Source organism: Simochromis diagramma, unplaced genomic scaffold (genome assembly GCF_900408965.1).
Source record: "Simochromis diagramma unplaced genomic scaffold, fSimDia1.1 OVJJ01000334.1, whole genome shotgun sequence".
Taxonomy (NCBI): domain Eukaryota; kingdom Metazoa; phylum Chordata; class Actinopteri; order Cichliformes; family Cichlidae; genus Simochromis; species Simochromis diagramma.
Window position 1 is genome coordinate 2,865,970 of NW_024386764.1, and position 26,971 is coordinate 2,892,940.

The 26,971-nt window shown below is 40.9% G+C and overlaps 1 protein-coding gene across 2 annotated transcripts; it reads left to right on the forward strand.

Moving 5' to 3' along the window:
* LOC120733517 (ankyrin repeat domain-containing protein 13C) lies at positions 1–26,865 on the forward strand. Of its 2 annotated transcripts, none has more exons than XM_040031780.1 (13): positions 1–695; positions 2,322–2,363; positions 8,876–8,980; positions 14,509–14,594; positions 16,344–16,389; positions 17,302–17,368; positions 18,609–18,753; positions 19,185–19,316; positions 20,204–20,365; positions 23,374–23,453; positions 23,640–23,738; positions 23,923–24,023; positions 24,140–26,865. In XM_040031780.1, exons 1-13 carry the CDS (start codon positions 302–304, stop codon positions 24,268–24,270), a joined length of 1,590 nt encoding a protein of 529 aa, XP_039887714.1. In that variant the 5' UTR covers positions 1–301; the 3' UTR covers positions 24,271–26,865. The 2 variants fall into 2 exon arrangements, with proteins under 2 accessions (XP_039887714.1, XP_039887722.1); XM_040031788.1 differs by lacking the exon at positions 1–695 and adding an exon at positions 709–1,455.
* The last annotated feature ends 106 nt before the right edge of the window (positions 26,866–26,971 follow it).

Genomic DNA, 26,971 nt, shown 5'->3' on the forward strand with positions numbered 1-26,971 from the left:
GAAGCGTTCGTACTAGTCAACTGGAGCCGCTTATGTTGTACTGCAGCCGTCGACAGTTTGGGGCGGTAGGAGGAGAGTGGACTGTTTGTTTTCATAAGAGACCGGCAGGAGGGGGGTGCTACTTTTTCGTCCTCGAGCAAACTGTGGTTTTTGTGTGTCCGTGGGAGAAGTAAGTGTTTTCATGTTGTGCAGTTTCCAGTGTTTGCGCGAAGACTTCCAACTGGCGAATCGCATCAGTTCGCCCGGAGGGTCATCGTCAGCGACGACACCCTCTGCTCCGTCAGCGTCGACCGTTTAGAAAATGACCGGAGAGAAGGTCCGCTCCCTGCGCAAGGACCACAGGCCGAGCAAAGACGAGGACTTACTGGAGCCCGACGAAGAGGCTGCGACCGGGACGTTTACAGCCTCCAGGACGAACAACAAGAGCAGAGCGAGTAAAATCTTCAGCAACCACAAGTTAATCAAGTCTTCATCCACACAACAACAACAGCAGCAGCAGCAGCAGAACCAACAGTCGCAGATTAATGCTAACACCAACACACTGTCAACATCCGATGTTATCGATGACAACAACAAAAACCCCATTATCCGAACTGGGCAGGACTTTCCGGTGCACGAATGTGTATTTAAGGGAGATGTCCGACGACTGTCTTCGCTCATACGGACGCAGAATATCGCCCAGAAAGACGTCCATGGTGAGTTTAACAACTGCTCATCTCAGCTGCCTTTAAAAAGCCCACAATGAACTGCCAATTTCAAGGTCCAGTGAAGCTTAGTTTTAGCTAATAGGCCATCATTCTCCGGCAACATTAGATGTAGGCGAGGTTTCTTCTTGCCAAGGCCCAGATAACTGATGTCCAAATTGAGGAGCAGTTTAATGTCAATACCCTGTAATTTCTTCAAATTCACTTCTTTCAAGCCTGCATAAGGAAAGGTCCCAGCGGCCTTTCAGTCCACATTTCAAATTTATCACATATTCCTTGTGACATGAGTCATCTTTAAACACTGGGTGATAAGTTGGTTCAGGGCCCTATGGCTAACGTATCAAGGCGTGTTGTGCGAAACTTTGGGATTCCCAGACTTGACTGCAATTCATCTGCAAGGCAAAGTCTGTTCAGATAACGCCACATTTTCCAAATCAACGCATTCTTAACTGACAGATCTACAGCGAAGGGTTGTTCCGGTTCGCATGTAAAGAAAAAAGGATGGGCTGTGCTTACTGTCAGCTCTGGAATGTGTTCTGTCCTCAAAACACTGACATGCTGTAATGAAACAACGTAGCAGAAGGGGGGGGGCATTTACTCTGGTGATGCTGAAGAATCTGAACTTGTTAAGCCTTTTTGCCTTCTCGGTTGATGGTTACCTGGGCTCAGTATCTTGAATTCGTGGCTTTATTCCCATAAATTTTTAGCTTCTAGTGGATATAAGTTGAAGCTGGACCATCAAATCACTGAAGTAAGGCAGGCTTTGTTTGATATGTTTATTAACACTATTATATTTCATCCATTCACTTTGCTGTTTTGTTATGATTTTTTTTCCAGAAAACTTGTTGCTTAAAGAAATACCTTTTAAACAATTGTTTTCCACTTGCTTGTGGGCGGGAGGAAATGGTCCCAGTGAATCCAGACAATACTTTCGTAACACTGCGTTGTTGACGAGTTAAAATGCAGCTTGTTTACAGATTAAACTTCATTTACGTCAGCTGACTTTGGATTGGTGCTTTAAAAAATATCAGTGGTTTATTTGAAACTGTCTACAGTGGTGGCTGTAAGTGAACTCAGACCTCATATACACAGAAAACAAATCTTTCTGCTGTTCATCACAGCGTCCCTTGTGATTTTTAGCTGAACCCCAGCTTTGGCACATTTCCCAATATTTACCCCACGTTGTTTTTGGATGCGTGCCTACCTCCGTCTTCCTCTGTAAGGGAGAGCCTGAAGGAGCTGGTCCTACAGTTTGGCCAGATAGTAGGTAGAGGCTTTTGCACACCTGCCACAAATATCATTTCTCTCTTGAATGATTACCATGTAACACATACATTGTGTCTGTTAGCAGGCCATGTGCCTGCCTCTGAAATGTAGCTTGCTTTGTGGTGCAGTTGGGTAGTAATCAGTGGTATTGCCATCATGGTAGGAGAAGGCACAGTGAGCACAGACTTACCATATCATTTGGAGTTTAGCAAAGGCTGCCTCCCAGATTAAACATCTAATTCACTCCAGCTGTGACAGCCCTAAAGGCAAAATGCTCTTCGAAGTCTCTCGCTTGTTTTTGTTATTCTTAAATGCAGTACACAAATTCTGTTTTTTTCCCCCTTTCTTCAGGAAACACACCGCTGCATCTTGCTGTCATGATGGGACATAAAGGTGAGTAGTGTTGAAACATTCACCTCCACGTGCTTTATTTTGGTTTCTCTCCTTGTCTCCGTCTCCGTGGCTTTTTAAACACGCCTCTCTGTAGGCCCGTACATCTTTTGTTTGTGTGTGTTTCAGTTTATTTCCCTCCCTTTGTGTGTGCATTTGCCAGGCTAAGCACCACCAGACATTTGTCACAGATCACCACATAGATCCCAGAAGGCAAGATGCTCATGCATGAATAAAGAGGTTGTGTTAATGGATTTTCTCCTGGTCAAAATCACGATGGAACAAGAGACCTTTCCTTCTTTATCTGTTAAGAGCGAGTTTTCTTTTCTCCCCAACTTTATAGATTCACAAAGGATTATCAGATCATATTTAATCAGTGAGTACTGGATAATGATGATAGTGCAAGAATTAGGCCCCTCTCAGTAGTTAAAGTCTCATTCTGATTGATGTAACACTGCTGGCTCGAAAGACTTTAACTTTGAAGCTGGCACAGGAGGTAATTAGTTGAGATAAGCGATGTAATTTTCAGTGCCTATAATATTTGCTTAGTCTGTTATTTTTAGTTACCTGCCAGTGTCTCTCGCACCAAAGAGGTTACTTTGGTTTTGTGATCGGTTCGAATTGGCTTGTGAAAAAGAGGTGAACGTGTTCCAGAGGCTACAACAATGTGTATTTTCTCAGAATGTTGAATATATAACAAATTGCACATTAGTGAGATCTGGGCGTCTTAGAATAACTGTGAGTTAAGAGTATATAATGAATATGTCATGATGTATCAAGGCAATGTAGGAATCTTACATGAGTTTGTTTTTAGAATGAATTGCTCTGGCTGGACTGAAAGCATCCACATAAAACATTAAAACGCTGTCCCTTCGAGACTCAATGCCTGCATTTTAATATGACAAGGAAACATCAGAACATGCTTCTGAAAAATTAATTTAGCCTTTTTTGCAGTCAGCTCCTGATCAACCATTCAGGCATAGGGTTACCCGTGCTGCACATTGTCATTTGTGGTGTTTGTCACTGAAGCACCGGTTTCGATTGATTTCACATTCGCACAGCTCAATTTCTGTCAGTGTGATGGCTCTGCCACTACCTACTGGTAATTCAGATAGCAGAGTACCGAAGTGTTGTCGTGGACGGGACGCCATGGAATTGAATTTGCTAATGAGGTTGCCTGTCTCTTGCCTGAGCTGCTGCCTGGTCCTCTAGGGATGCTCAGGCCAGACGGGCTGAAGGCTACAGCATGAGATCACAGCCTGGGTGTGGCTGGCCTGTTGGGATGCAGAGGACAAGGCTCTCTTTGTTTCTGGCTTTTCTGCATATATGTCCGCCATTGTGGTAATGACAGTTGTGCATATCAGCAGTCTACTGTCTGATCGTTTGCATGACCGGAATAGTTGCACAGGTGGAATAACGTAACGTAAAAGACGAAGAAAATCCAAAGCAGAGCATAATGCAGTCCTGAAAGCTGACGTCATTGTCAGAGGAGTAAGACAGTTTGTCTGGATTCTGCTTCCTGTCATGTGCCTGGAAAGAAAACTCTTTCTTTTTTGTTTCTTTCTTTTTTCTTTTTTGTTTCATTTGTCTAATGGGTGTGAATGAAAGATAAAATGGTGAGATTCTAAAAATGGCTTTGAAAGATACAGTTCCAGTGAGTGTTTGACATTAGTGGGCCACCCTGGCTGGAAAAAAATACTCTAAAGTGGCACACACATGCTCATTTTAAGATTTTGATTAAAATAGTGCATTTGAGTCAAACAGGAAAAGAAAATTTCCTGTTTGACTCAAATCCACAATTGCAAATGTATGTAAATAATGGTTAAAAAAAAAAAAAATAGCCAGATCAACATTTAAAATGTACTCAGACTTAGTCAAAACTGTAGGGTGAAGGTAGGGAGCTTTAACAGCAATCAGATCCTGTGGACAGAAGCCCCATCTGTAGCCAGTGCACAGCAAGTAGCATTAGATAAGTGCTTTACATCACCATCCTGCTCCCTCACTCATGAGTTGAATGCGACTCAAGCAGGACGTCTGTGCAGCAGATGCACGTGCAATCAGCCCAGCAGCCCACAAGGAGTTTTCCTTTATCAGTGCTCACACTAGTGCATATTAGATCGAACAAGACAGCAAACGGTGGCTAATAACAAGCAGCCTAAATGTCATTTTATCCAGTTAGCTAACTTTGTTTATATTTCAAACACTAAATACACACACAGCAGTACATTATAGCCATTTTGTATAGAAGCTATGCTGCCCAAATTGGGACAAGTGATCCCAAATTTGTCATGATTTGATCATGGTTATATAAAATTCAATTTCATTTTATTTATATAGCGCCAAATTACCACAGCAGTAACCTCAAGATGCTCTTATATTCCAAGGTAGAGACTGTAATACACAGAAAACAACCTCTTTTGAGCAAGTACTTGGCAACAGTGGGAAGAAGAAATGGGAAGAACCCTCCAGCAGAACCAGTAGGTTGGGAGTGATGGGAGGAAGGCAGGACAAAAACACACTGTGGAAGAGATTCACAATAACTAAGGATGAAATGCAAAATGGTGTGTGTAAGCTCATAGTGAGTGAAGAAGAAACAGCCATCATGGAAAGCCCACAGCACCCTAGGCCTATTGCAGCATAACTAAGGGAGGATTCAGGGTCAACTGATCCAGTCCTAACTCTATGCTTTATCAAAAAAGGAAAGTTTTAAGCCTAATCTTAAAAGTAGAGAAAGTTTCTGTCTTTAATCCAAACTGGGAGATGCTTCCACAGGAGAGGCTGTAGCTTAGGGGAGATAGCAGGTCATCTGCTAATCGGAAGGTTGGTGGTTTGATCCTTGGCTGCATACCAAATATCCTTGGACAAGATACTAACTCCGATGCATTAATCGGAGTATGAATATTTGTGAATGTTAGAAAGCACTTGCATAGAAAAAGCATAGAAAAAAAGTGCTTGTATGAGTGGATGAATGAGGTAAGTTGCATAAAGCGCTTTGTGTGCTCAGAGTTGACCATTTGAGAGGGGCCTGCTTTTAAATATCCTAGGAACCACCAACCAAATAAACTAGCAGTCTTTGAGCAAAGTGCATGATTGGGTGGGTATGGTGCTGTGAGGTTTTTAAGATAGGATGGGGCCTGATTATTCAAGACCTTGTATCTTGTGAGAAGGATTTTAAATTTGATTCTGGATTTAAGAGGGAGCCTATGAAGAGAAGTATGGGTCAAATATCCTCTCTCTTTCTAGTCTGCTGCAGCATTTTGGATCAATTGCAGGCTTTTCGGAGAGTTTCTGGACACTCTGATAAAAATGAATTCGGAAGTGAAAATTCTTGAATGATGGACAGAAAACAAAGCATAACTGATTTATTTGAGTAATTTAGTTAAACTACTTCTGATAACTAAATACTAATCAAAACATTATTGTATTAAAATTTAATTTGTTAGGAATCTTGTGGAAAAATCTGATGTTCAGGTCACAGAATTATCAGGTAAAATGCTTTTGGGGAGAGCCAAAGGAAATAAAAAAGGGGTGTGTGTGTCTGTCTGTGTCCTTGACTCTGTAGTGACCAGTGAAAGATAAAACAGTATCTGTTTGTCTCCACCTGAGCACCATGTCCACGATAATGTGTAAATTGACTAAAAAGGTCCTGCATGTTACTTTGTTACGATAAGAAAACGGAACTCTCGGCTGTTCCAAAAGTTTGACTTGTTACTCATTCCTGAGAGAAATGCAAGTCTTTGATATCTCTGAAAGTGCCTCTGTGGATGTAGCTGCCATGTTGCTGTGTGTGTCTTTCTGAGAAAATGTTTGATGGTTGATTATGAAACTGTCCTTGAAACCAAATGGTGGCGTGCCACACACAGGCACATGCCACCTTCATCCTGACCTGCTTTTAAACCGATCCTCATTTGCTGCTGTTTGAAGCCATTTCATCTACAGCCATGGCTCAATATCATAGCTCAGTCTTTACTTAACTGTTGGTAACAACTTGAATGCGTCACAAATGCTATTATTTCACCAATAAGAGCAAACAGGAGACAAGTGCTTGAACCGGGAATTACAAATGTTTGCCTGGATGTTCAAGTTTAAACAAACACTTTAGTCAGTGGAATAGCCACGTGTCTTTGCTGTTAGTGTTGTATCCCATCACATTTGATACAAAAAGCCTTCATTATCTCAACATGATGTAGCTACAATTGTGCTGTGATGTCCCGCTTACCTCACAGGTAATGGAAATGTATCAGAGTCGATCTTCGAATAGCAACTGTTTGTAATTTTTATCTTAAAGTGCGAGGCGATTAACTTAGTTTCTGCATTTAATTCACATCATAAACAACTGACATAGAACTCAAGTGTTGTGTGCCTTTAAAACAAAAGTGTATCCATGATGCCGCACTATACGCTTATTGCATCTGAAACACAAAACTCAGACCAGAAGCTTGAAGGTGTGGGGCTCAGGACACACGGCCTGGCTGTTCTCCTCGTGGTTATATAATGCATGTCTGCTAAATGTTGTCGTTATCATTACACAATCGTTGGATTTAGCAGAGGGATATATAGGTCAAAACCTTGAGGAAATGCAAAGCTTACATCAGAAAGCATGCTCTTGTCCGTTTGTTTGCCTGTGTTGCCTCCATATCAACTTCTGTTATCAGCGACTGAGTCCCGGAGCTGGGTGACAGTTTGAACTAACATGTAAAGACTGGGGTTTGCTGTAATGTTGCATTATTCATTCACTTTTCAGCTATCTTCCTGTTACCAATGCAGCTATTTTAATTAATTCAAGCATGCGATATGAACAGTATTAGTCAATCTTTTTGAAGTGGTCAGCTTTTGGACAGCGTTCGGCATCAAGCAGAAATTTACCAAGAAAATCCATTAAAGCCAGTAATGAGCCAAGTCTTTGAAACTCTGCATCACTGGTGTGACCATAATGACTTCCCAGCGCCGCGTCTCTGTTCATCTCGATTTTCTTTGCCTTACTCCCATCTTGATGTCTGCTGTACTATACACAACTGGTGTTACTGTTAATTGCTTATGAGGAGAATGTAGCCTAACTGTTTGAACTGGTTGATGTCACATCTTGCCCTTTTATTTCTGTAACTACACTCCTGGGAGAGACGTGCTTCTCTTTGTTGTGTGGTTAATGCGTCTAATAAGGAAGAGTTTCAGATTGTATTGCCCTCCGTCATTAAGACTTTGTGTTACCCTCTTTCTCATTAATGAAACATGGGGAGTATGTATATGGTGCATGTGGTTTTGTGATGTATTTGATAGCTGTTATTATCTATGCAAAAAAAACAAGTCAGGAGGATTTGAATGAGTTCACGTGATACACCCATGACTAAAAAGACCGGTCGAGCAAACGTAACTTCCAGCTCCAACAAGCAAAGGCCCCACATATGCACTCAGCAGCGGACCATTAGCACTTAGCCCCTGCTTAGCATTTGTAGGACTGTGACTTTTCGGGCCAGTGCTGGGACAGAGCTGTACAGATGCCAACATTATAATGAGTGATGTCACAACAAAACTGACAGCTGAGCCGGAACAACAGGCTTCAGTTGTGGCTGGCTGTAGTTTGTTGACACGCTGCCCGGAGAGCAGAGGGATTTTGTGCTGCACTTACTGCTGATCTCACCATAGAAAAGAGACGAAGCTCTTTGGCTGTTTTCCAGGTGTTAGAATTCAAGCACCGCTCGGAGGGTGACTACATAGTACCAAGGGATGTCTTTTCCTATTGCTCAAAATTTAGTTCGTTAATTTAAAGCAAAGCAGGATAAAAAAAAAAAAAAAAAAAAGGAAAGATTCCAAGTCTTGCATAATTGTAGGTCCCATATGGCTTTTTGGTTAAAGTTTTATACACAAACTAGCCCTCTGGACACCCTGGATACATTGTGAGAAATGTGCTCTATGTAACAGATGACACCTGTACTGCAGAGTAGTCAGTTTGAAGTAAACACATCAGATAAAACTTGCAGAGCAGGAGAAGTAAAGCTGTTTAACTTTGCATCTCATTTTTGTTTGGTTCCTCTGTGGTTTGAAAATCGAACACATAATTAGAGCTGGACGCAGGGTTTTTCTTCTGTGTATTAAGCAGTCACCATAAAAAATATCAATGTCGTTTTTTTTAAGTTTTTATTGTTTTGTTTTCAGCATATATTGTATTATGTGTTTGCTTCATATTAATAGGATGTAAAATGAAGATGCATAAAAAAAAAAAAAACATACCCCAAAGCACCTTTTACTTCTGTGTATTTTTATCATTAGTTACTGGAACATTAATTTCCTAATATCTATGACTATGAAGTTTGGGTGCTGTCACATTTTCAGACTATTTCTGGTCAGGAAATCATCCTTCAGCCCGTTGTCAAGTCAAGATGCCAAACTGAAAACTATTAGGTCTGTGGTACTGCTAGTGAGTCGTGTGTTAGGCACATTCCTGGTGGCTTTTTGGGTTTTCAGTTTGTCCTTCTGTTTGTCTTTTGGTGTTTAGTGATTAACTGTCCTCCTTGCAGAGTGTGCCCATCTGCTGCTGGCCCACAATGCACCAGTGAAGGTGAAGAACGCTCAGGGATGGAGCCCCCTCGCCGAGGCCATTAGCTACGGAGACCGACAGATGAGTAAGTATCTCTGACTCGCTGAGTAGCTGGCATTGCTCGATAAAACACTCACGCAGAGGTTTGAAACTGATGTTGGTCAGTGAACTCGTTTACTAAAGCGAGGCATCAGGCTTGCACCAGTGGGAGAAGGCGAGAGAGAGAAGTTTTCATCAACAGATACAAATCAACAAACGGCTCTGCACATTCTTCCACGCGGCCGCCTCGCAGTGAGGCCACCACACCGGCCTGGCTCTTTTGTCCCTCAGAGAGGGGGGCATTCCTCAAGGCCCTCTGGCTTTTGTATTCCAGTGAAAAGCAATTCATTAGATATTTCCCTCAGTCCTGATAGGCTGATTATGCTCAAGCCCATATCACACGTGTTTTTGTCCCACGTTTCATAATGGCCCAAAAGTTTGTTTTGAAACAGTGAGAATGTTTTGTATTATTTCACTGTCACGAGTACCTGTGGCACTGTACAAAAAGTCACGTTAGATTTTTTTTGTAATGACTGATTGAGAATGGGTTGAACGACAGCTGTTACAGTTTTGCTAGTAGTGCTCTGCTAGTGAGAATTTCACCTGCAGTCTATTTAGAGCTTTTGATGCCAGAAACAGGAAGGCTTGAGGTTTGTTCACTGTGGTGGGGTCTGTAGCTGTGGTGAATGCATTAAAACTATTTTACAACCCTTCACTACTGCTACAGAACTACCAGGTTAGGTGTTGATTGGCCCACTTCATTCTCAGCTATCGGAACATCTCAAGTACAGCATTTGGATTTTACATATAAGTTAATAAGTTCCAGTTAAAAAATGACTTTGCTAACCTAGTACATGTTGATACATGAATGAAAGAGCTTGCTCTTTCATTCATGTATCCACACAGCCACTTCGCACCAATGTTACGTCACAAACGGAAGCAGCTTTAAGTTCCTCCATCGACTGCTTCCTCTAATGAACTGACTCAAAGTATGTCTGTTGACTGAAACCTCTAATGAACTCTAATGACATTTCATCTTACAGCTGGCAGGTTTCTTGTGCAGGTGACCATGCAGGTACAGGTTGCAGTAAGGTTTTAAAGAAAGGTGTAGCTCTCTATTCTCTGCTCAACATTCATTTCCCCTGTACACCTGCAGCGAGGCTTTAGTCCAACTCTCTATAGAACGGCACTCAGGGAAACACAAAACTCGGCAGGATTTTAAACTCCTGGGTCAGGTCAGCGTGCTGATCACCTGAATCAGCTGACAGGCTCGGAGAGCCGAGAGAGACTTCAGCTTCTTTCACGCTGAATCAAAAACATGTAGGCACAGAGGACTGTTTAACTCTGCCTGCCTGAGGTCTTTTAATGCTAATCCAAGAGTGCAGGGCATTGGCCACTGCTGTGACAGCTACAAAAAGCTGACTCCACACACAATAAAAAATATATATTTTAAAAAAAAAATTCCCACTTGGAATGTGATATCTAAAACTTTACTTGGCTGTCATGATGATATAGAGGAGAAAGGTGCTGAAGGGAACTTATAATTTTTTTTCTCTGTACAGTGCAATAAATGTTTTTCACAGGCTTAGCAAAGCTCTGTTCAGTGTGAGCTGACTCGGCGTTTGTCAGGACTTGGAGAAGGAAGTGGAGACCTGGGAACTTTTGTTTGTTTTGCAGTGAGGCAAACATCAAGGTCTGGATAGTGCTGAGAACAGGATAACATTTTGTTTCTGAAATCTGGTTTTTAGTAGTTTTTCACAGGTTGTATTACATAAATTCTTTCTTTTCTAAGGAAACATTTGGTTGAATGTGATTAATTGTTATTTTTAGTTGAAGAAGTGACAAATTACTATTGACGTCTGTTGTGCGGTTGTTGCGACACAGTGCGTTTGTTACCCGGGTGTGTGGCTTTCCGTTTGAACGAGGAGACAAAATGTGGCTCAGAAATAGTTTTTGTCATGTGTTTGGTTCAGAAAGAGCTATTTCAGTCCTCGCTCGCCTCTGCCACACAGCTGTGTTGTCAGCTTCAGGGACTTGTTCAAAGAGAGTTTCAGTCATATTACTGTATGTGAGGCAGGGAGCTGCTTTTTCATGTGGGTGTCAGGCAGTAATGGTCTCACTAGCCTGAATAAACAACCAGACTTGGCAAGAAAAGTTTAAGTTGAAGAAGTTTGGCTTAAGAAGATCCTTTTCTCTTTCTGTGTCTTTGTAATAAGCTTGAGTTTAGATTTTTCTCACATGTTTTCTTCCTGTATTCAAAATTTATAGAGCTATTAGGAGCCATTTATAAATATCATGATCACTTCATAATAGAATTAGTGCCAACAATCAGCAGCATTCATACATACAGAATAGAAATACATCACAGCGTCTTATTTTTCTGTATACTAATTGCTTTTGGCTGAAATAATCCCTGACTATTAAATCACCCTGAGGGCATAAGTTCAACATCAGAATAAAATCAACAATGACCGGGTTTTCCTTAAGACGGGAGAGCTTATCTCATTAGATTTGTTCTCGACCAGTTATTTTTTTAAATTTATTTCTTGATTCTCCCATTGCTCTGACGTCCATTTGTTTTTCTCTTTCCACAGTCAGGTTACCATACCCGACTGATATATTGAACATTATGAAATCTTTCCAGAATGTTTTGGCTAAATACAAAGGTTCCTCCCTTCTTTCTAACAAATAATCACTAACTGGCTTTCTTGTAGATAGAATCATCATTATCCATAAAATTCATCTTCTTATCAGTATATGTTGCAGTATATGCTATTAATGTTATGGTGTTATATGTTATAGTGCATGTGTGAATCAAAACAAGGCAGCATTCAGTAACAAATGAGGAGATTTATATTACTCCTCCAACCTGTGCAGAAGAGTCAGGGTTAGAATTCCTGTAAAAGTAAAGACACCAACAACAACACTATCACCAGCATATTTGAACATTTTCAGTTGGATAGATTTTTATTTCTGAATATTATTGTCTTGATTGACTGACTGAATGATATTTTACATTTTGCTTTTTCGGGTGATATGTGTGGCATTAGAAGGAAGAAAAGTTGTTTTTTTTTTTTTTTTTTATTAAGGCCATAGCAAAGCACACGAATTCTTAAATTTTATTTTCTTATTTATTAATTATAAGCTGCCATAGTTTTATTTTAGCTTGTAACTAGTGAATTTTTCTACATTTATTTGCAAACAAAGGTTTGTTTATAGCCTCACTATAACCTCACTGACAAATTAATGTAGAGCAAAATTATTGTGCATATAAAAATATGACAGCACAGGCTGCAGGGATAAAGAACAACGGAGTTCTGTTTCAGCTTGTAATTATTTGTTATGTCTAAAAATTACATTTTCCTGATATGATTCAGAGCGTTTAAATGAAACTAAATTGAATCAAGCTCCCTGCATGTGATATGTCATCTTCAGTTAACTCGACCGTTTGAGTTAGCTTGCAAAATTTGTCGACCTCGGTGAGTTTTCGCATCCATTTAATATTCTGGCCTGTGTCATTTTGAACTTTTCCCACATTCTTGGAGACCTGCCAGCAGCAGCCCTCCACCTGCATATCTTGTTAAATAGTTGCCCTTTGTGGTAATGTAAAAGCAAGTTTTTGTCTTGACTCTGTCTCTTTTTATTAGTGTGGAGGTGAAACTGCTGAGATCACTCGACTAATTAGTGCCAGCAAAGTGCCCCGATCAGTATCTCGGTGAATTAGTGCCAGCGTGGAGAGTCAGTTGGGTTTAGTGTTGAAACGGCCCGCATTGGTTTCTCAGTCTGTGTTGGCTGGGTGGTCTGTGACCAGATGGTGAGATTTTACTCCCTTCCTTGTCCTGCTGCGAGGCGGTGAGGATCAGGAGGAGCCCCATCCAGAGCTTGTCTACACTCATTAGGCAGCCAGGCCACAAAGACACCCTCATCCTGTAGTTGTGTCTGTGCCGGCTGGCGCATGTGCGTTCCTGTGCTCTCATTTGGCCTAGTTTTACCGTTGAGTCCTCTGCCCCTCTGTGCTGCTGCATGGGGAGCACCAGTTAGACAATATGAAGAACATGTTTGTGTATGTTGACTCACCACGTGGACATGGAGGAGGGCACAGGAGATGGTCAGGCTGATGACTATGCCATATGGGCACTGCTGCTTTTAGTCCTATTAAAATGTAGGACGGGCGGGTTCTCAGTGGCCAAACATATCCCCCCCTTTTTTTTTTCATAACTGCTTCCATGACTTAATCACTGGAATAGTTGTTGTCATTTATTCCCTTCATGGCTTCGTCAAAAGCACCACAGTTATGTCAGTGAGCAACTGATGCTCCCACTCCCTAATAAGCATCACATAACATCTAAATAGTTGTTGTAAATTTGCGTGGAACCGTTTTCTTTTGCACAAGTCTCCTGCAGCCAATGCTGCAGAACGCTTGTTAATGTGACCCATCATGGCTAAAAGCCCCCTGTGAGCGTTCCTCTCCCCTAGTTCGTTAAGGAGGTTAAAGGAGTTGCTCATTAACAGGCAGCTCTGTATCTGCCATTGCTGCTCCCTTTGAACTTCCTGGAACGGTTTGATCCCTGCAGGCTATGCATCAGGGTTGGTTGGATGATGCTGGGAGTGCCCCATTTGGCTCCAGGAAGCTGGTAAATCTCAGTAAAAATTGCTGTAGCCTGTAGCACTTTTTTTTTTTTTTTCATTGTTGACATGATTCGCTTAGAGAAACCGTTAAGCACACAGTATTTCCTGTACGTTAAAAACGTCTTGCTCTAAACTTTAACCTTACCAATATTGCAGGTCTGCCCTTTGCTGTGCAGCATAAAAACAGATGGTATGATATTTTTGGGCATGAAAGAAGCACAGTATCTGTCATTCTGATCACCACCTGTAATTTAAAATAAAACTGACGATGTTCTGCAAGGCACTCAGATCGTGGGAAATCTTGAAAGATGCCCATATGGAAGTGAAGCCCAGCACCCTTAATTTTAGAAATGTTCAAGTAATCATGATTAACCTCCTAGGACCTGGCGTCCACATATGTGGACATCACATTTTGGGTTATTTAGACCAAAATACTCAATTTTGCTCTACAAGGGCCTGATATCCACTTACGAGGACATTATACTGACACTGTTCTATCAAAATTTTAAACGAATATGCTCATATGTGGCTCTTATTTTTCTTAAAAACAAAAATAAGGTAAAAAAAAAAATCTGGCAGTTCTTTGTTTTTACATTCATCGGGCCCCAATGTGACCAAATATCAAAGAGAAATTAAAAATGCATGCCGTGGAAGAGTTCGGGTTAAGGACAGCCTGTCTTTCAGGGAGTGTGGAGAAAATGGTCAGATTTGCCAAAACATGGTTGTTAAACTTTTTTCTTTTTTTTTTTTTTAACATGGTTGATCAATTCACAGTAGAATATTTATTAAGTTTAGCAGTGGGATCAGATCCAGTAAAACAGGGTTATAAAAAATATTCATGGCAAAAAATAATGTGCCATCCAATAACCTTAAATTAAACTTTGATATGTTTTTGTCACTTTTTTTCTCTTCTGTTTTTCTGCTCATCTTTCCGTGCGCTCTCAGTCACAGCGCTGCTGAGGAAGCTGAAGCAACAGTCCAGGGAGAGTGTGGAGGACAAGAGGCCCAAACTGCTGAAAGCCCTCAAAGAGGTAACGTAGTCCTAAAGTCCTGCTAGAAGCCAGTTTTGCCGCTGTGCACCCAGCTTTGGCAGGTTTGTTTTGTTTTTTGTTTTTTGGCCACTATTTTGAAGCCTCTGCCCTGAACGAACTGAGTTGGAGCCGTAACTTTATTTTAAATGCTCAATGGACTATTAAAAAAAATACATTTGCTCAAATTAAGTTTTAAAAAGTCTTTTTACCTTCAAGTTATACTTCTACAGCTTCATAATGGCTAATTCCAGAGTGCTGACACCATCGATGACTCTCACCGGAGCACTAATGTCATGCTAATTAATTCAGTAAACCAATAAAACCAGCCCTTTTTTTTTATTGTAACAAGTAGATATGCCTGCCACTACACAGATGAAATTGCAGTGAGTCTCTGCTTTGCATTTGTGTCGGTTAAACCACAGGATTTTTCGAGTACCATTTCTCTCTTTTATAATGTCTCTGATAGTCCTTGCTGCTCCTGACCCTTTGATGGGATATCTTGTTTTATGGTCATCAGATCTTTTTATCTCTCAGAGTGCTCTCATTCAATTCTGTCCTTTTTCCTTTCACTGGGATCTATTCTGCAAGCACAGCCTTAGCACACCTCATTCAGGTTTGTCATTCACAAATTACTGTCATTGCAATGAGCCAGGAAGGACGCATACACACAAATTATCAGATGGTGCGAGTGGAAGATCTTGATGCTCTTGTGACCGCGTGGTATGACATCATATGTACAAACTGTAAACATGTAACTAGTCACAGACATGTTGATCAGGGTGAAATGATCCCTTTAGCTTTGTTGGTCTCTTGTGCCTTTTTATATCACTTTTAAATACATTCTGTAAATGTTTAGACATAGACAGACTGGCATACATGTTTATCAGAGTAAGAACCTTTTTCAATGTTGTTGTGGTGTTATTGCTAAACATGAAGTTATGTAGCCAAACTGTAGGCGTTAATCATTTAGAGATTTTGGCCTCGAGGTCAGCTGTGCAGTAATGCTGAGGAAATCAAGAACAGGACACGAGCAAATAAAACTCTGCGTTTTATCGTGTTTAAAGAGGTTATACCACTTCACCTGACCTTCCTCCCTCACTGTAAGTCTCGAGTACTTGACAGACCTCGAAGGCTGTATTTTCCCTGAAATGATGAGACCGGCGATTTTCTTGTGTCATCATCTCTCTGAGATTATAAAGCTCTGGGAAGCGATGATCCTCGGTCAGCCTGACATCATTACTGACGTGTGGATTGAGACCACCGATCGTAGCGGTGATCCAAGCCTTACAAGATAATTAGACTGTACTGAGGTGGGGTTTGCTATGTAAAGAAGCAGAGGCTCAGTTATACTTTCATGTAAAGTGAAACGCTGGCGTGCTACTTTTATAATCTCATTAAATAAAACCAAATATGGTGTCCAAGTCTGTGGTTTAATTTATTTTTCTGTTGCATAGAGCTCGCTATGTCACTATTGTTACAGTGGGTGAATTGTTCTGTCATTATCAAAACCATCGTCCTCGTGGTGTAACTCAGTAGGAGTACTATTTATTTTTGAGTATTTTTAATTATTTATTTATTTTCAATCTGGTGGCTGTGAGGCACAGAGAGGGTAGGGAAGTTGGAGAGTGTTGAGAGACAGACTCTGACATTGTGGGTTTCCGGCCTTTTCATCAGATCTGTGGAATAATAATCAGCAGTAGAAACACGTAGCCTTACTCCTTATTGATTTTTCTTTATCTGTGTTCACAGCTCGGAGACTTTTACTTGGAGCTTCACTGGGACTTCCAAAGTTGGGGTGAGTCAAGTTTCTCTGTCTGCTCTCCTTTGACAGTTTCTCAGATTTGATCCACTGTGGAAATGAATCACATGTCATCGTTCTGAAAAACGAACACTAAGGAATCTGAGGGAGAAGAACAGACTTAGTGTTCAGGTGGTTACGGATGGATTACCGTGTATCATGAGGGACGTTGAGTGACGTCAAGCTGAAAATGACAGTGCCTGTTTGAAATGAGCCAATACGCCTTCCTTTAAAATGGATGTCTCACCTTTGATGATCTAATACATGTACTCAAAGATTCATCAGGTAAAACATCATAACAGCGGACCTCACAGATGGAGCACGGTGTGTGGCGATAGACGAAATGCCTTCACTAGAGCTCAAGCATCAGCATTTGCTTAGCTTGCAGACCAAACCCAGGACTGTAGGCCTGGGCTGATTTCTGTGTACTCAGTGTGTCTTTGTGAATTATTGACAAGGTGAATAGGGTTATGTAATACACACGTGATGGTAACAAAATGTAAAATGGTTACATAAGGATATATATTTGTCCGTTGAGATGGTGTAATAGTGAAAGCTAATGTGAAAATTATATTTTTAAGGTTTGTGTGCTCGGAGAACAACACAGACTTGTATCAGATGCACATCTTGCTTATTGACTGGTCTTTATTTTCTGTTGTTTTTGTTAATGCGCAACTATTCTTCTGTACTTTTGGAGCAGCAAGTAGAGTATCATGCCTTCAGTTACTTAATACGATAGGGACTGTGAGTTATTAAATATTTAGCTGTTGAACTACTTCTGGTATGTGGCACTCTAGTTTCCAGGTTTATATGCCACCAAAGCTTTGAAATCTGCAGTTTTTTTTCCTCAAATGTGCTTTCTAAATTTAGACGTTTTACACACCCTTACTGTATCTTTTCATGTTGCAGTGCCTTTGCTCTCCAGAATCCTGCCTTCAGATGCCTGCAAGATCTACAAACAAGGCATCAACATCAGGCAAGTCCTGTCAACAAATGTTCATTTAAATAGCATTCTGACATTTCAAAACTCAGAGTCACTTCTCAAGCTGCCTGTTAAAGTAAACCAGAAGATGCAATCCTGCCATATTAAACATTTCCCAGAGAAAGCCTGCTCTTCGTGCACTTTGTTGTTTTTAAGGCTTGCTGGTTTATTTGTAACTGCTGCTGTACACAGCATCCTCTCGTCTTTCTTTTCTCTACTTCCAGTTTCTCAGTTTTGTTAACTAGAGTGTGAAATCAGCGCCTGCAGTATGAGCAGTACGAGGAAGCCGAACAGCGATCCCTCTGTGCGCACAACTCTTCCTTCTGTTTCGCTTTAAATCACAGTCTCATAGATGAAGCTACTGTACAGTCTACTGTGCTGAGTAGCTCACTTACAAAGAGCATCAGCAGAAATTCATCACACCCTGACACATGCTGACACAGTCTCAACAGTGAATCTACAGTAGGAATATATGCCGCTGTGCTCCAGCGCCTTTCAGGCAAAAATCTAACGCTATGCAGGCTTGAGGGCTGGCTTCCACATTTACAGCATATGCACATAGATTTTCATACATGTATGACAAATCCTGCCACCCCTTTATCACGCACGTAAACCTATGCCTCTACATTTGGGTTTATATCAGCACAGTCTATTTGAGGATTGAATTGAGTTTGTAAAAGTGTGTGTGCGCGCGTGTGTGTGCGTCTTCACTCTTCCTTATGAGGTAACCTTGATGTGGAGCTTGTCATTATTCTGTGAAACCGCTCCTGGCTGTCTAATTTGGTATTCAAAATGCCCTCTTATTATGCCAGAGTTGTAGGGAGAAAAAGGGAGAGCGAGAGACGGAGCGGGTGAAAGGGAAAAAAACTGTCACAGCAAGTTCATTTACATACCAGCTCCACGGTGTGTCAGGCCTATCATACCTACCCGTAGCACCTACCGCTTTGTGCGCATTCTTCTCAAGCAGATCACTTATTCTCTTTGCCGTCACGCTTTATTTCAGGACTACCCACTCTGACAACACAAAGAAAATTTTGAAAAGTGCTGTTGGACTCCCGTGGCAGTGATTACCATACACATTGTCTCCGACCTTTCAAAAGTGTAACATCGAGCACAGTTTTGTCTTCGCTCACAGTTTTGACACGGTTGTGCTGCTGGCCTGAAAAGTTAACTTGAGCTCACAATAATTCTGACTTTTGTCTCCCCTGTGTATGTTCACGATGTGTTTATGCAGACTGGATACAACCCTGATAGACTTCACTGACATGAAATGCCAGCGGGGTGACCTCAGTTTCATCTTTAACGGCAATGCTATTCCCTCAGAGTCTTTTGTTGTGCTGGATAATGAACAGAAAGTCTACCAGCGGATACACCATGAGGTGTGTGAAACCCTTGGGGCCCTTTAATTTGTGATGTCTGTTAAGAACAAAGCAGCATATTTAAAGTTTTGTCATTGACTTGAAAAATGCAGGTTTGTGATTCTACAGTGAAGACAACTAAATCTAAAGTTGTTTAGTTGTGTTTAAGTAAATTATATAACAGTGTCCCTACATATTTTGGTATTTCTTATGTCTAGCAGGAATATTTGACCTGATGACAGCACTAGACCAAAGGTCAGGGCATCTAAATGTTAACAGATGTAACCCTCTGGGAAACTACAACAGTTCAACATCTTGTGCAAACACTTCAGAAAGAGTTGGAGGAACCGACTGACATCATTGTTTCCAACACTAGGATGTGGCTGTTCAGTGTTCACTATGCGTGATGCATAATGATGTGCTATATTTATTTATTTATTGTACACTTTAAGGAGTCGGAGATGGAAACAGAAGAAGAAGTGGATATTCTGATGAGCAGCGACGTGTACTCCGCCACACTGTCCACCAAATCCATCACGTTCTCTAGGGCGCAGACTGGTTGGCTGTTCAGGGAAGACAAGACGGTGGGTGTCATTTGTCAGCTTTTAGAAACTCTGCTCTGACTGTGGACCTTCAGGGATATTTAAAAGTTTAAGACATAACGACTGTAGTCAACTTTTGAACCCAGTTCTTGTACTTTATAACTCAGTTGACTGGGATGAATGGGAAAGCTGGTGAAATTAAACTTATGGTTTCACAGATATATCCGTGTGTAACGTGACATTGATTGCAATATCTCATTTTTAGGTTGTTGTGTTTTTTTGTTTTGTTTTTGACTGTTTTCTTTAAAAAAACCGGACCTGAAAAGCACATCAGCAGCCTTTAGACCGGATCTGAAGCCTGATCGATATGAGATTTTAAGACCGATACCATGTATTTGATGATCATCAGATATATGGACGGATACCAAAACCTTTTTTTTTCTTCCAGACACATGAAACATAAACAGATTTTGCTAATGTTGTTAAGTGTGTGTATTTATGAGTCCTTACTATAATAATAAGACGATGGCCTTGTTTTGCCGACGGGGAAATTTGAGCAGTGTTCGGTGGTAAACTATTCAGTGTTAATTCATAACAAAGGTGTTTTTCTTCTTTAGCTTCATCGTTTTTATTTATTGGCAATTTCGAATTCCAGTGCCAACATATCATATTTCCTGTTGTAACCCCCACGCCAGGAAGGAAAGGCAGTAAATAAATCAGAGGCAGTGATGACCCCAGGAAGGGAGCTCAGGTGACAGGATTGGGGTTCAAAACAACACAGACAAATCTGGCAGTGTGGAGTTAGTGACTGAAATATGACAGTATTGCTTTTTGCCCTCTCAATCCTTTGTCCTTTTGACTTCTGTTTGAAAGGGAAATTGGTCAGTCTGTGGCAGGGGGGACTTATCTAACTGTTTATTAATCTCCAGGAGCGCGTGGGAAACTTTCTGGCCGATTTCTACTCTGTGAACGGCCTGGTGCTCGAGTCCAGGAAGAGGAGAGAGCATCTGAGCGAGGAGGACATCTTGAGGAACAAAGCCATCATGGAGAGTCTGAGCAAAGGAGGGAACCTCATAGAGCAGAACTTTGAGGTGAGCATCACTGACATGAATAAAGATTTATGTGTCTTTGTTTGATAACTTCACAAACCAAAAAAACAAAAACCGTCTTCCTGTGGCTATGCCTATTTTATGTGCAGTTGAAGTCCTGTTTTGAAGCTTTAACTTTAGCATTATAGCATCACATGTCGATTCTTTAGAGCCAACCTTCAGCATATTTAGACGAGAGGTTGGATTGATAAGTTATGAGCTATGGCCAAAAAGCTGCTTAGCTATCTGCATCCATATTATTAGGCACAGAGTTATGGAGTGCTATGCAACATTCCAGTTCAAGTTTATTTATATTGCAGCAGCACACAATAACAGTCATCAAATGAACTAGTGTCCTGCTAGAATCCAGCAGACTTCTTGGACAGACTGTAAAGTTAACCGCACATCAAGCCAAAATACACAAGCACTACAATCATAGTCGGGAGGTCCAGTTCAGTGACTTGAATTTGGAGACATGAAGTCTAGCAGACAGCTACCAGCTGCAGCTGCCTGTAACGGCATCCAGGCGTCCTTCAAAGTGGTCGTGCTCCCAATAATTCAAACTTTAGGTCCTGATAAGATTTAAATAGGTGAGTTAAGTACATTTTAACAAAGACCTCTCGCTTATGAAAAGGGAAGTGGAGACCAAAGGTTTGTGGTAGTAAACTGAAGTTAGGTGCTTAACATCTGAATCTGTGAAGGGTGACTCGGTTTGGGCCAGGAAATGCAGTTTTTATCACTAAACGTTTGTCACCATACTTCTTTTAACCATTTTTATTTCTACAGGGAGATACAGTGCTGCAGGTTTGATGGGCACTGAAATGTACTTAATTTACATTTCTCCTCTAGTTCATTTTCCCACAGGTTCTCATTCAGCAGTGAAGTTAAAGTCGTTAAATTTGTGTTAGTTTTTTTCTTTAACTTGGGTCAGTTTGTTCTAACATGAATCCTCGAGTGCACCCGTGTATCGAGTGCACCCGTGTATCGAGTGCACCTGTACACCTCCGGCACTTTGTCGATAAACATTGTCTTTACTTATACCTGCAGCGTAACCACCAGTCCAATCCTGAAACTGTCCTGTCCCGCTGGAACATTGGGGTAGGACACGAGCCTCTCAGACAAAATAAACCTCACAGTACTCCTCACCCCCGTGTCCATACAAAGATAAATCCTACAGAAACGGACCCTGTCGAGCCACTTTGTATGGTTTATTGAAAAATTCCTGACTGGATCCCCACTGATGTTCCTTTTGATGTTTTTATTTGTTTGAAGACAGAATGAACAAATGCCCCCTGAGCCACTCTGCATGGATTCAAATTCTACCACTGCCCCCCAGTGGTGAAAGCTACTAAGCTGTTCATCGCTCACCCACCATCCCCTCACTATAGTATGTTCGAGAGGAAGCCGTAAACACAACCACTCTGTGAACATAAAGCCTCTCGACACACAATGGACGCTCACGGCTTTTTGTTCTGTTTTTGACCGTCCTGTGTTCTGTGTTGGGCTTTGTTTCATCAAAGTGTTCTCTGTTGTCTGTCAGAACTTTGTGCTGATGTGAATTGGTACCTGCTCTTGTTTAAAGTGGGGGAAAACAGTTTGAAGGGATATCATTTTTTGTTTTAGTTTTGATGTGAAAATAGTCTCGCCTCCACACCTGTGGAAAATGATACGTGGGAAGTGGATGAGATAAGCAGCTGCTGTGACGCAACGGTGTTTACTACAGCAGGAGAGAACAAGTCAGTCTGTGGACACAGGCAGAGCGTGGGAGGCTTTGGAACAGAGCTGGACACTATTGATCGCACGGATGAAAGCTAACCCCCCCCCCCGGTGCCGTGGAATGATGGGGGAGCAGGTCCGGCATGCCAGCAGATCAAGGTCTCCACAGCCTGTGTGTACTCTGTCCTCATCACAACAATGTGCCAGGCCTGGTACACAGTGTGAGAGAGGACATAATAAGGCTGCACACCTTATGTCAGCCATCTCTTGGCACAGAGGTGTCTCGTCATCCAGAACCTGTTTTCAGATTCTTCTGCCCTAGTTGTCGTACTCAACCACAGCTTACAAAACAGAGATCGGCTGGTTTAATAGTGATTTAAAAAAAAATCTGAACTCTGGCAGAGCAGGGAGCTAATATTTAGGAATAGCAGACTGTCAAAGCACCTCGTAGTTCAGAGTCATCCAGAACAGATCGTCCAGTCTTAATATGAACTGACACCGAAGAAGAACATTACATCAAGAAGGCCACGCGCCAAATGTTTTCCAATTTTTCGTTTTTAAAAAAAAAATCTTTCTTTTGAAGAACGTTGTCTTTGATCCTTCGTTGCTCGTGGTAAAAATGATCTGGTGAATGAATCTGATACGGCAGCGTTACAGCTGAATTTCAACAAAGCTTAACATTTGAAGGCTGTTTACTGTGCAGCTCCTGTTTATTCAGTTAAGATCACTGGTTCACACAGTTGTTATCAACCATGGACAATAACATAGGATCTAATTTCAAGGCCGGCACAACAGCATCAACAGCTCTCCTTCTCCTTCTTCTTCTTCTCTGTGACCGTTTGTGACGCTCACCCGCTGAATTAACTAAAGATTTAACATTTTCATCACTGAATCAGGACTTTCTAGATTAAGTTTGGTCGATTCCTGATTTTAGTAATTACTGATTTAGCTTTAATACTATGCTAACATTTAGCTTATTATATAAAGTTACTTTGCTGTTGTTGGATGGCTGTTAATTATGTCGGCATAAAAGTATACTGCTTAGTGATGCGCTGGGGCCCTCTAGTGGCATGTGCCGTGTATGTCATTGCTCTGCAGGGAAAAATTAAAGGTGTGTAGGTAAACACTAATGTTGATATAAAAGTAATGACAAAAACCATCTGTATGTCATAACTTAGATCAGTTTTAACATTTTTTTTTTTGTTAGTTTCACTCACTGTTTTTAAGTGTGACCTTTCAGTATTTTACACTTTAGCCTAACCATGACCTTTTTTAATCTCTTTTCTGACTTTTAGCCGGCAAGAAGGCAATCTCTAACCCCCCCGTCACCCAACACTATATCCTGGGAAGAATACATCACGGCTGACAATGGAAAGTAGGTGTCTGAAGTGTTTGGGAATAAATAAAGCAGGAATCTCTACGTGTGCCAAATGCAATATTCACATAGGTTGATGTTTTAGTTACTGGAAGAACACTGGTAGTTTTCCATGTCTGCATTAATGAGCTGTGAGCTCTTCCTGACTGAACTGCCTTCATCGTGGGATAAAATTTTCTGTCTCAGAGCTCCTCATCTAGGAAGAGAGCTGGTGTGCAAGGAGAGCAAGAAAAACTTCAAAGCCACAATAGCCATGAGTCAAGACTTCCCTCTGAGCATCGAATCGTAAGTCTTCATTTAAGCTGCCCTCCAGATGGTTATTAAAAAGCAGGCAGCATCATTTTCTATTGGTATTTTCAGGCTTGTTTAGTGGGGATAAAGGGGGAAATTATTCATTCATTGAGACCTAAATGCTTTAGTAAAATAGACTTTGTTTTTGTTTGTTGATTTGGGTTCTCGTGTCCCTCAGGTTACTGAATGTTCTGGAAGTGATAGCACCCTTCAAGCACTTTAATAAACTCAGGGAGTTTGTTCAGATGAAGCTCCCCCCTGGCTTTCCCGTCAAGCTCGGTAAGCAGAGTTTTATATGGTGTTGCAAACAGTAGTCTGCTGATTGATGTTCATGACTTTTTCGTGTGATGTGTTCTTCATGTCATCCATATAATTGTGCTCTCGGCTCCCCGCAGACATCCCCGTGTTTCCTACGATCACGGCCACGGTGACGTTTCAGGAGTTTCGCTACGATGAGTTTGATGAATCCATTTTTAGCATTCCCAATGATTATAAAGAAGACCCTAGCCGCTTCCCCGACCTTTAACCTCACACACTGGACACTGAACCGCAAACAAGCAACGAGGCAACATTATGCTACAGAGGGTACTTTTTGAATTTAAGAAACAAAACAAAAAACATGAGGAATAAAAACTGTGTTTTGCGACTACCCCTCGCCCGCCCCGACTCTGAATACAGACGGCGACCAGACAGCCTAACACACCTAAATTTAAATCAGAGGTAGCGGGTTGTTCGACATCTCCTCGTGTCGCAGGTTTGAACTTTACCTTTTAGATTTGATTCGATGCAGCGTCCGAGGCAGGAAGCGCAGGTGACTGTGAGAATCTCATCAGTGAAGGGGCATTGGAGTTGATATGAGAAACAACACAGCAGGTGACTTTTCTGTATATTCAGTACGAGTACGACAAACAGCAGCTCAGCTGATGCTTTGTATTTAAGTATGTAAGTAATGTTCATAAAGGGACTGTTTTAAACTGATGTGTAGTTAAAGCACTGAGTGACTGTGAGAGACGCTGGAGAGGAATTCCACTTGAAATTGATTTTAAGATCAATTTTTCACTTTTCAAAACACTCGTGAAAAATCATCAGCCTTTTTATTTTATTTTATGATCTTACATTTATTAAATTACATATAATAATTTATGTCCTAATCTATGTTACAGGCCTGTGTAAGAACTCTATTAAAGAACACACTAGACTATTCCTATTTAATGATTAAGGATGAAATGTAAATGTCCAAAGGGGTCGAATTTTTACTAAAAAAGTGTTACTTAAAAAAAAAAATATATATATATATATATATAAATAAATAAATAACAAAAAGGATTATAACGGCCATGTTAAGTAAACAAGAAAGTGAAAGGTCTGTTATTTTAATTTGGTTGAAATGCCAAGAATAAGCTTGACATTTGACTCAACGATATTCTTGGGATGTGAGGTTAATTTAATTAGTTTTTTCTTAATGTGGCCTTTATAATCCTTTGAGAAGTTTGTTTTGTATAAGGCTGAGTACTTTTTGTAGATAAAAATCCTTAAATCAGTTTTCCGTAGAATTCCACTTTAACTGTGCACATTTTTAACGTGTGTGTGAGTGTGTGAGCGATGATTTTTACTGGCACAGAGTCAGTGAATATTTGAGGCACTATTTGGATCCACTACACCTACTCGCCTTCCAGCTGACTTCTTAGACTCATGTTGTGAAGCTGAATCTTTAAACCTGCATTTGAAATATTAACTTTTAATGGCGGCAGTGGTAGCGATGCTGCAGATTTTAATGGTACTGCGAAGTCTGAGCGACAGGGCAGTGTAAGTTAGGCTAACCCAGCCTTTTGTTTTTTACTTCATCGGATTGTTTTGTTGTTGTTTTTTTAACTGTGTAACCAACCGCACAGTTCTGCTAAAAGAGGAACTCTGGGGATTGTACAGTGAGCAGGTGTCTGGGAATCAGTAAGTACAGCATTCATGCCCCTTTTTTTTTTTCTTACACTTAACAAAAATCAGGCATTTCCACCGCACACTATATAAATACATGTTCAGTTATTGATTTGTCTTTTACTTTCTTTTTTTATTCCTACGTGTTTATGGGTTTCAGACATCCTCTGCAAAAAGAAGAGTTGTGTAATTTTTTTTATTTTTATGCATCATGTGACATAATTTGAGACTGTTGGTTTGTAAATGGTGGGAGTTGCTTTTTTTGTACATACTTATGTTGCTTTAACAAGAGAAAAAAAAGAATCTCTTAATTGTTTTGTTGGATTTTTTCTTTCTACTCCCTGGAGATGTGTGGAACCAATAACCTGTCAGCTGTGTGAAAAAGCTCAAAATCAGTCTGTAGGAAGGAAGGAAGGAAGGAAGGAAGGGTTTAACTCTAAGGAGTCTTCGTAGGTGCTGCTATGGTTCATGAGCTCTTAATGCTGATACAGACAGCTTTCTGTGGGATGTTGCTATTGTACTGGTGGCTCAGAGTTGTTCAGCATCCTAATCATTGAAACACCGTGCTTACGTATGCATATTTAGTATGATAACCAAATGCAGTTTGACTTTTCACATTCCATAGTACAGGCAGGCGCAGCTAGTGGAAGTGTGCCTCTTCACTGACATAATGCTTTACATTTATTTGATGCTCCTTCCCGAATTCAGCTGATTGGATTTGACATGTTTTCTGTAGGAAATGATTCATCCATGTCTAAATGTCGGTTGTACAGCAAAAACTGTTGTATAAGTCTGCGACACTATTTTCATATAAAATGTACCGAAATAAAAAGCCACATATCTAATGTTTGCACTCTTGTGTTTTTTCTAACTTGGTCATATTAAAACATGCATGGCACGGATACGACACCTCATCTGGGTATCCTTTTATTCTGAGCTCGTTCTGGGGCATCCTACACTTCCTCTTCTTTTTTTCTTTTTTAACCTTTGTGGGTTTATAAGTCTTTATTTTGCGCATTACTGGACAATGGGACAAGACATGGTTGTCAAATAGTCAATATTTCAGTTTTTGTTCAACTAAAACAGAGCTGCGATAGGAAGTTTGGTTTATAGCTTGACTGGGCAGAAAAGAGAATCCGCAGCAGCCTTTCAGAATATTTTTGTTCGCGTGGTTTCTGAAACAAAGCAGGAAAAAGAGGAGAAAGAAAAAGTTGACATATAAAGTAAAACATGACGACCTGTCCTGTACACTTAATGGTGAGTGTTGACACCTCAGTACATATCGATAAAGATGT

What these genes read in the sequence shown, in the direction of transcription:
- LOC120733517 (XM_040031780.1), top strand. Translation starts at nt 302, where the DNA reads ATGACCGGAGAGAAGGTCCGCTCCCTGCGCAAGGACCACAGGCCGAGC. An exon ending in TGTCATGATGGGACATAAAG is followed by an intron (nt 2,364 to 8,875) that starts GTGAGTAGTGTT and finishes TCCTCCTTGCAG; the next exon opens with AGTGTGCCCATCTGCTGCTG. An exon ending in CTGGGACTTCCAAAGTTGGG is followed by an intron (nt 16,390 to 17,301) that starts GTGAGTCAAGTT and finishes TTCATGTTGCAG; the next exon opens with TGCCTTTGCTCTCCAGAATC.